Source organism: Chaetodon auriga, chromosome 13, assembly GCF_051107435.1.
Source record: "Chaetodon auriga isolate fChaAug3 chromosome 13, fChaAug3.hap1, whole genome shotgun sequence".
NCBI classification, from domain to species: Eukaryota; Metazoa; Chordata; class Actinopteri; order Chaetodontiformes; family Chaetodontidae; genus Chaetodon; species Chaetodon auriga.
Genome location: NC_135086.1, coordinates 23,146,433 through 23,157,049, shown reverse-complemented (window position 1 = coordinate 23,157,049; position 10,617 = coordinate 23,146,433). Strand labels below are relative to the sequence as shown.

The 10,617-nt window shown below is 38.7% G+C and overlaps 1 protein-coding gene across 1 annotated transcript; it reads right to left on the bottom strand.

The window, feature by feature from the left end:
* Positions 1-7,558: 7,558 nt before the first annotated feature.
* LOC143330850 (trace amine-associated receptor 13c-like) lies at positions 7,559-8,720 on the bottom strand. Its single transcript, XM_076747608.1, has 2 exons — positions 8,548-8,720; positions 7,559-8,375 (listed from the first exon to the last, which is right to left on the bottom strand). The coding sequence occupies exons 1-2, from the start codon at positions 8,718-8,720 to the stop codon at positions 7,559-7,561; spliced, it is 990 nt and encodes a 329-aa protein (XP_076603723.1).
* Positions 8,721-10,617: the final 1,897 nt, after the last annotated feature.

Genomic DNA, 10,617 nt, shown 5'->3' with positions numbered 1-10,617 from the left:
AAACAGGTGAGAGATTGTTTCTTTACAGCGTTTACAAAAGGCACCAGAGATATTAACATCCATAAAGTCAGCAACAGGACAGATGGCAGGATTTATTTTATGTACATTTTTGATATGAACTTCTGTGGCCTTTATCAAAATCCAGAACTTATGAGGGAAAAGTCAAGTCCTTCTCCAGTTTAGGTTATTAAGTTTAGACCTCCAGAAAAACACTTTTATTCTCCCTTTGAAAAGTTTGGTGAATATGCTCGCTCATCATTTTGAAGCGTTGAATTAATCCATTTTGGGATAGCTAAAGAATTAAATTATGTGAAAAGAATTGGTGAACTGTATATAGACATAAATCATTCATAAATCAGATTATTACCAAATTAATCAAAAACATATGAATATGATTGATACCTGTTTGGAATCATTAAGGAAAAAAGGATTTGTCTCTGATGAATATGTCACATGTGAGGAATTGTAGACAAAAGACAAAAGGGCTTGGAATTTTCATAATTTGATTGGCAGTTTGTGCACTTTTTTTTTAAGATTATGTGATTTATTCTTCCAGATGAAATCCAGAAAATTTGTATTTATATCTCTGGCTGCAAAATCATTTACAAATAAAGATGGTGGACGCACAAATCAACACAGGCCCTCTGCTTTGAAGAGGACAACTCTACGACAAGATTTTTTGGATTTTTTTGTCTTTAACGATGGTCACTGTGTCACATCTAACACTCACGGTGCCATAAACTCACCGACCAATCACAGCACGTCTTATTTCACGAACATGCGCAAGCTCAGATGTCGTCGGGGAGGTAGGGGAAGCAGCTGTCAATCAAAATAAATACATAAATAAAAATCGAAATAGAAATAAAAATTAAATTATAAAAAGAAAGAAAAGAAAAGAAAAGAAAGAAGTGCCTGTGGATGCACTTTACCATTAAACGCATATGCAAGAGGAGGTGTAAACTTCAGCCCATTCGGTCATTATTTCTACATCTACTGGGAAGCATCCGGATAACAATTAGGACAGATAGAAAGAATTTTCACATACAGTCATTATCATTTATTTCTATAGTTATTCTACAAGGAGCAGGCTTGACTCTGTTGGTTGCATTAAACAGGCTACTTTAATGTTAAATCTGGAATTGATCTAGAATCATTTTACATGTATTATTGTGGTGAAACTATTTGCATTTGTAAAGCCTTTATCATTTTTATGTCAAATTGTAATACGTGTTTTCACAGTAGCTTATGCATATTTGCAAATCCCTCCAAATTTGAGTAGATAAGACTTTACACAACACAAATTAAAAAATAGATAATGGATATGTGTAGATAATGAAATATTTGTGGATCACGGTCCACATTTGTGGGTTGTCTTCTGGGGGTTACAGCTATCAATGTCCAACAAAAACTTCCATATGCTTCCAATATCCAACTTAATGAAAGCTATATAATGCCCAACAGTTTCAAAATTGTGTGATCTTAATATTCCCCCCCCCCAGTGCCCCAACTATCTTTCCCTTCCTCTCACACTGCAAAACCTCATGAAATGATTCTTTTTTCTAATGATACATGAATCCATTTCCCTTGCATTTGCACTGTAAGTGAAATCTTAACTCACTTTAACTAACTTTCCTCACTTTACATTGTGAATTGCCTGTAATTTCCTGCATAATTTGCATTGCATTTTTTGGTCACCACAGTGTTCATGCATTTGCACATTACAGTGTCACCACTGTTTTTTTTATTGTTTGTTTTTTTTTTTTTTTTTCATGTTTGTTTACTGGCCAGTGGTTTTCCCAAGGGATGCTTTGTCATCTGTCTAAAGTCTAACAGCACATTAGGTTTTATTAGTATGAAGGGCAAGGTGGGGAAGCCTATTACAGGTCTGGCTATAGCTCAAAGTCATTCTGCTATTTAAATAAAAGGAAGGAAAAAGGAAGAAGGATATTAGATAAATCAATAAATAAATAGATAATTCATTAAAATGAAGATGGACTCTCTAACCAACTCACTTTCTGTTGCTATTGGCCAAAGTAGTAACTGTATCCGCCATCTAATTTTGTGTGTTTTGTCTTGATGTCTGAGTGTCTGTTTAAGGGTACTTTTATGCCTATCCAAAAATTACGTCAAATGCTAAGAAAAATGTAGTGATCCAGTGACGATCAGGACTCTCATGATACCTTAAACTTTCAAGTCTTTCTGCCTCTTTATCTGCCAAATTGTAGTTTCTGGTGTCTGATTCTGTGGCCTTGACGGGATCTACAACTGGTACTGTTCTGGTATTACTGTAAAGTTCAGTCCCTTGGCTAGGACATCCTTTTCCAGGTGGGTGAGCACACAAGGTCTTCTACCACTTCTAATAAACATCAAGCTGTACTGTGTTGTCCTGTTTTTTCCTCTATATTAGTTATTCTGTTTTATGAGATTTGCTCTGTCCTGCCTGTAATATTTGGAATTTGCATGTCTGCTATTTCTTGCCCTTGTTGTGCTGTGATGTCTGTGCCTTATTGATTAAGTTTGAGACTTCCTCCAGGGCTTTACTAGGTAGATGTGATGTCAGTCCCTCAAGCATCTGATCAATGGTTAAATGAATCTCTCACTCTCTCGTTGAGTAGTTGATACCGCGCCCTCTGATGAAATCTATTGCCTCTGTGACCTTTCATGGTGGAAACCTGATAAAGGCTATTGGGAATGATCCTGTGTTGCTTTGAGATAAGTTGAAGTGCAGATGATTTCTGTAATTGACAAGTTTTCCGGATGCCCCCTCATACTCCTGTACCAGTTGAAGGGTGTTCATCCCAGAGAGAGTGTTAAGCAACATGTCTGTGGAGATTGTCATTCATCCAGGTCATAGTACTTCTATGCTTTACAAAGGCAACTGGACTTGCTTGAGGTTCTAGAAGTCTTTCTCAAATGTCTTCTAGTTTCTCAGGCAAGACCAGTCGCCTTTGTAAAGCACTTACATGTACCATGGCCTGGATGAATGACAATCTTGTTGGTTTAGAGCTGTAATGATGCTCAAGATTGGACTTTTTTATCACTGTGACTGCATCCCCACAAATTAACTTGGCACACTGGCTTGCCTTTTACTTCAACAAAAAAATAATCATGTATCAATTTCTCTCAGAGGGCATGACACTCTGCATCTACTTATGTTTTGCTGACACGTTAGAGTACTTTTTTTTATGTTACTTTCTTTATGTATCAAACAGCCTGGAGGCCAGAGGTCAGCCACTCGTCTTAAGACTCAACAACTCTCACCCACCATCACTGTCCAATATGGAGAGTTCAGACTTAAAAAATGTAAGTACAACACTGTAACTACAAGAAAAATATTTAGTTTACTGAGTTTAATTGTTAGTCTTATCATCTGGGGTTGCATCATGTGTTGATGTGCTGAGTCTACCTGGGGGGTATTCCAGGTAGGAGGTTCAACAAACTCTGAGTCTATCCCTGAACTCTGAGTTGACTTACTCTGAGATGGGAAACTCTGAGAATACGGTTCCAGAACAGCTGATCTGAGTTATTTTAATCAATTATGTTCACCTTGAGTTGCACGCGTGCACAACAACTATAAAAAGCCATCATCAATGGAGCCCAATACCACGAGTCACCATGACAACTGAAAAAAAAAATTTAAGTTCAAGTTGTTGGAGGTCTTATTGCTATCCGAGTCAACGCAATGTACTATTCCACTGACTTAACATTTAACTGTACTTAAGATCATAGCATACAGTTATGAATATAAATAGGAATAAAATCTGATTTTCATTTAGGTGCAATCCCACAGGGGAGAAACGAACTTGGAAGCAGCTAAAAGTGTAATAGAAAAACATCATTCAAAAAGGTAAGGCGTATTTTGCTAGGCTATGATTGTACCTCACTTTGTTTTTAATTTTATTTTTTTAATTGACTTAGTCTATTAAACAAAGTAAATTTTAATGCAGTGGCTACTTCAAGTAGTAATTTAAAGCCATAACAAAATGTTGTTTTAACACGTCATCTCACTTAATACCCCACTTAGTAGATTAACACTTGATACAGTGTTTACACATTTTTATTTTATACGTATTGAAGTCATTTAAAATGTGACGATGAGTCCATGAACACTCAATAAAATACTTGTTTAAAAAAAGATTAACATTTGAGTTCTGCTCAGCCAACAGAAAGAAGGCAGAGGCCCGAAAAACGGCTGGAGGGCCACATCCACCACCTCTGACAGAGGGTGAGGAGCTGGCCGTCAGCCAAAACCGTGACTGACCGGTGGCTGAAGGCATCCCTGGGGGAAGCTCATCTGAGCCTGTCAGCCCCCAGGACACAAGTGCCTACATCAGATGCAAGTATACACTTGTGTCTTTTAAAAAAATAAAACTTATATATAGGACTTCTTATATATAAAACTATATAAAAATAGGGCTAGAGTTAGGGTGAAATATGTTAATGGTTGGAACTATATTACAAATCCTAACTAATCCTAATAATCCTAATAAATTATACCATTTGATGAAAAGCGGTAGCGTTCGAACAGATATTCCTCTGGAAATGACAGGAAATCTAATCTTGGTCGAAAGATTCTCTCACGATGTAAAGCATTTCGAATCAGTTGGGCTTCGATATCAATCCGATTGGGAGTGAATGGGCAATCCATGTCTAACAGCTTTCTTCATGTGGGAGGAGACAAGTAGAAACTCAGAGTTTCTTATAGTAAACCTGCCAGCGAGCAGGTTATGTTCACAGTCTGTTACCATGGTGACCAACTCAGAGTTTCAGTTACCTCTCTTTCTGGAACAGATAACTCAGTTTCCCTCATCTCAGGGTTATCCTACTCTGAGTTTTCATATAGCCTAACCCGCTTTCTGGAATACCCCCCAGGACAGGTTTACATGCATGTTCAAAAATACACAATTTTTCTCATACTACTTGCTGCAGCACCTCTATTCACCCTCTTTCTGAAAGATGCTGTTTTATCTCCTGTCCCCCTCCCAAAAAGCAAAGCCTGCTCTGTCTGGTGAGCACTCACACACCTGAGTTGGCACCAGCATCAGCTGCCATTTCTCAGGTCTGTTTTGTCTGTACTTTTGCAGTCAGAAAATCATTATAACCATGTTCAACTGCATTTCTACCGCGAATATCACCACAACAACTGCTTCTAAAACAAAAACTTCGTCACAAGCAGAAATCTGATTGTTTCAGTCTCACATTAAAGCTTTATGATCCTACAGTTTGACCATTTAATTTTTGTGTTTGTTGAGTTTGAAGGAACTGTAAGATAAAATTACTGGTGATGAACCAAAGAACCTGAGTTTTTCATTCTTCTTCCTGAACAACACCACTGGTGACACATAGGGACTCTCAGACTCTCTTATTATTCCAGCATCTAGGAGCCTCCCTGTCAGTGGCATGCATTTGCCTTGACTGCTCTTTGAAAGGCATCCCATTTTGTAACCAAATACCTTGCTTCACAGCAGTTGTGTGACCAAAGGAAAGCTAATCAACAACAAAGACCTGTGGGATAGAGTTCAGCTTGTCTGCAATACACCCTCTCCACTCCTTGGGAATAGGCAAGTCATTGAGATTGAATATGTGGTTCTCACTCTGTAACTCAAAATGGATGGGCAGAGACTGATTGGAGTTCAGGGGCATGCCACTCTGAGCAGCACATACTTCACAAATGTCACACTTTGGGGCTAGAGTGACGCTGTGGTCTGTCATGTTTCTGAGAATAACAGGGATCTTGCCTGAGGCCTTACAGTAGATGTTCAGAGTGCACATTCAAGGAGTACAGGCCCTGATGGTCCAGCTCCAGACTGCTCAGGGACTGTGCAGATCAGCTCTCTCTGACTGGTTGGGCTGGTGTTGAATGGTTGAATCTTATGCAGAAGCATAACTGACACATGATCTGATTTGCCAAAAAGGGGGCAACGTTCAAGCGAGGTCTCAGTGCTGCTGTGACTGTAGATTTGCTAGAAGGATACTTGCTTGAGGAGGCTGGCTTGACCTGAGCAGGACCGCAGTCCACTACCCTCATTTCTTTGTCTGTTTTACTGGTATGTCAGCAGGCAATGTCAGTAAAGATAAAACAAGAAAAGGCAGGGAGGAGCATGAGATGGTTATTGAAGATTTAAAAGAATAAAATTCCACAGAAATCAAAATGTAGTGGAAAAAAAAAACCTGTCGATGTGTACCATACTTGTTTCTCATCCATGCTTATGAGTATGGGAATTATGCATATGTAATGTGTACACTTAACAAGAAGCATAACGTATCCAAACTCAGTGTTTTCTGGACAAAATCCATTTTTTAGGTAAGACAGAACTTTATCTATCCTAAGGGAAGTTATTATGCAACAATTGCAATACAAAGGGGGATGAGTGCAAATATAAATAAAAATAAAACATAGACTATCAAAAAGACGCAAATCCAAAATATGCACAATGACAAAAATTATTAGTAGGAGGATAAGGATATTTTTTAAAACCAAAACCACAAGGAGGCCTGAAAGCTCTGCATTACAGTTCATAAAGACCTTCAGATTTTTCAGCCAGTCTATCAAACACCGTCCTTGATTCAAAGCACCGACAATATAGCAGCAGTTCTGACTGCCTTGTGGAAATCTTGCAAAATCACAAACACCGCTTTTACTCCCATTTGGAACAACACTGATTTTCTAATTAACAAAAAGCCACTTAATTCCCACACATGGATTGAAAAAGGCATCACATTTCTGAAACATATCTTCCATAACCACACTCTGGATTCATTCTCCCACTCACTGGCATCTGATGTCAACAATTTTAGGAATATCTGCAACTTAAATCATCCATTTAAACAAAATGTAACATTATTACCACAAACATAAACCTTCCTCCCTCAACTTAATTAACATCCTTTCCTTGAAAAAAAATAAAAATAAAAAATAATTCTAAATTATACAGAATAATTTAAATCTCACAAGACATTATGTGCACAAACATCTACTTCATGACAAAATACGAACCTAAAACTCATACAGTATAAGATAGCCTGCAGAATTAATTTCACTGGGCAAAAAATGTTAAATGGAGATTCTCATCAGAAATCTTTCTGTGTTGTACACATAAATAATAATAAAGTTGACTCAGGTCTGACCCTACTGACCTGGATGGTTCCCTGATCCTGCTTCACTGCGAGGGGCAGATGTGCTGCTTGAAAAAATGCTCATGAAAAGTAAAATTAAAGCCGTATGTGAAACAGGGCCTGTGACTAAAAACATTCATGGTGCTTGTACGTATAGGTCAAAAGTGAATTTCAATACTGTAACAAAATAAGGGAGGGACATAAATTATGGAAAACTGACAATGAATGGCAGATTTGTTATGGAGACTGACTCATTCAATCACTATTCCAACATATTCCTGCCACAGAGCATGAAAGGTATTACTTTTTCAGTTTTCTCATATATTTAGATTCCGTAGTTCACTGACTCAGCAACATTAAGAAATATTTTATTTGCATTCACACCACATTTGTTACCAAACAACACTGCAATATAGTATGCTGGCCTCATTATACATTCTCTCTACGACATGATGGAACCACTGGAGTCAGCCTCCAGTATCTTAAGTGTAACAATGAGTTTGATAGATTTTCTGAACCAGGAGTAAAAAAAGGCATAGATCACAGGATTTAGACAGGAGTTAAAATAGAAGAGAGCTAATACAAAGGCAGCGGATGAAGCATTGAGCATGGTGTCCTGGCCTGTAAGTGCAACACAAAAATATGGACAGACACATATTAGAAACACAACTACAACAACACCAAGAGCTGTAGCTGCTTTCAGCTCAGATTTCATTGCAGTAACTTTCACTGAACATTGCACAGTAACAGCTGCAATGTGGGACCGCATGGCACGAGCCTGAGGCACAGCCACCACAAATACTCTCATGTACAGAACTACAATGGCAGTGACAGGACCAATGAAAGACAATAACAGATCAGCAAGTCCTGCTACATAATCAATAACAATCACACACTCTCCAACACAGGAGTTATACTTGCCTGGTTGTCCCAGGTTATTTTTCAACAGCAAACTGTGACAGAGAGTAGAACACGTCCAACACAGAGAAACACAGATTTGAACTCTTTTTTGATTGACTTTGGTGGAGTAATGTAGAGGATCACAAATAGCCACATAGCGGTCAACTGAGATGAGCACCATTGTTCCTACTGAGACAGAGGTAATAATATAGTTAAAAACATTATACCCAGCACACATGAGGTCACCCAAAAACCAGCAGCCATCAATAAGGACAATTTGAAACAACATGAGGAGGCCCACGAAGAAATCAGACACAGCCAGAGAGAGGAGGAGGAGGTTGGTGGGCGTTTGGAGCTGCCTGGAGAGATAAGAGGGCAATATACTTATTGTTTGTCATACAATCATTCCAGCTGACAAAAGGAATGACTGAAACATTATTTTGAAAATTCACACTCTTCTCACAGTCTGAGAATCCACCATTTATTTCTGTCCTGCTACCACTGCCAAGAATTGATTAAATGTTTGCCTACTTGAAGAATGAGATGGAGATGATGACCAGCAGGTTGAGAGTCACAGTGAGGAGAGAGATGGAGGACAGTATGATGTAAGTGAGCACAGATAAAGAGTGAGGATGCATAGTCTTCCTGCAGGAGGAGTTGAGGAGTTGTGGAAAGCAGAGTTCAGCTTCTTCAAGGGTTTTCATCATCAGGAAGAGGAGATATGGAGCTGAGCTCTTTTCTGCTTGAAGCTCTCTGACATAGAAGTGATTTATCTCTTAGCTTCTTCCACATCCCTCCTCCCTCTTTCCCTCTGGTGACATTTTTTTTCCAGCAGCAAGGTCTGCACTTCTCTCCTCTTAAACTCTTTCTTTCTTTAGTTCTTAATCTTTAATGAGGCTTTTCACTCTATTTCATCTCCCCTTCCCTTTTGCTTCTTTCTTCTGAACAGTTCTTCAATGACAATGTCCATGCTACACGGTATGGGGAACAGGAAAGCACAACACAGAGACGGCTGTTTATGGAGCCAGGATAGTGACTTTATATTTTGGCACTGAAACAAGCATTGGCATTGCAAAAGTTCCATGGAAAAATAAAACACAGGCATTAAAAAGAATTCAAGTAAGAACTGCTGTAACACACTTGATAATTTGGCATTGAATAATGGCATTGCAAAAAATTGTATTGGCACTGAAATCAAAGCAATCAACACATCACCATGGTGGTGGCCCATGCCTATAGTTATGCTGGTTTTGGCAGAGGTCTGCTGACATAAAAGTTAATGTTAGCTAACATGTGTCAGCTAGCTAATGTTAGGGTCTTTGTGAAAAAGAACAGCAGAGAAAAAGACTTGCGGTAATTTTAGGTGTGGGGTCATATCACAGGCTTTGGAGTGGACATTGGGTTCAGGAAAAGCTACAATCTCTCCTCAGCATACAGATGCTAAGGAACAAAACAGTGACAGATAATTAAAACTGAAAACCACTGTAGCTGAACAGAAATTGTCACCATAAAAAAAAAAACCCTTGCATGAAGAAAAAAATCAGAATCACTGAAAAACAGGATGCAAAAACTATCAAAAGAAGATAAGATAATTAAAGATTGTAATTGCAGGGTAAAAAAAAAAAAGTGTGTTACATTAATTCTTGAATTCTTTGTAATGTCTGTGTTTTACTTTTCTGTGGAAATTTTGCAATGCCACTACTTGTTTCGTGCCAATACAACAATTTCCCTTTTCAGTTCAGGTTTTTTTTCAATGCCAAATTTTATTTTCAATGCCAAAATATAAAGTCACTGTCCTGGTCTTTAAAGGACAGCCATGACCAGAAAAAGAAGTCAAGGCAAAACATATTCTGGTGACTATTATCTATACATCATGCCATCATAACTAGGTACATGCATATGTTCAAAGTTCTCGCAATAAACAGCTTTAACCTCAGAGGTTCTGTGTTCTGTCATGTGTCATTTGAGGTCAGTGGTTTTAGCCATCTCTCCTGTTTCAGAGTTGGATGTATGTTGCACCACCTCATTCCCCTTCATGGTCAGTGCCTTACATCCAACCTGTTCTCATTCCTGGAGTGTCAATTACAGACGTTTTGCCATGCCCCTAGGCAACTCATACAGATGTAACAGATACCCTTTAGCGTCTCTATGAGACTTTAAACAACTTGTGCTTGTACATTGGGGAAACAAAACAACCACTTCACAAGCACATGGCACAGCACAGCACACCACAGGAGAGCCAACACCTCAGGTCAAGATTCAGCAGTTCAGGGGCATTCATGTGAAGACATGAATGGCCCTTCTGATCATATTTCTAATGTTCTAATGTTCCATGAAACATCATGGATTGTGAAGGTCCCAGATCAATACATTGTCAATGAGATAATGTACCTTGCAGCCAGGCCCTTTCCTTCTCTGGGATACCGGATACTTGGCAGCCTGATTCTGAAACTTCATTATGCAGGGTCTTGATGTGATGATGATGATGTGATCTGCCACTGCAAATGAGCTTGAGGTAACGTTACTTCCCAGTGTTTGGTCACACTTGTCCATTTCCATTTGTTCAGCGAGGTTTTGTTGTTATCCCTTTGTACCCCTAGG

Bases quoted from the DNA above. Each gene is read 5' to 3' on its own strand.
- LOC143330850 (XM_076747608.1), bottom strand. From the start codon at position 8,720: ATGAAAACCCTTGAAGAAGCTGAACTCTGCTTTCCACAACTCCTCAAC. The intron at 8,376-8,547 runs GTAGGCAAACAT...TTATCTCTCCAG, and splicing joins ATCTCCATCTCATTCTTCAA to GCAGCTCCAAACGCCCACCA.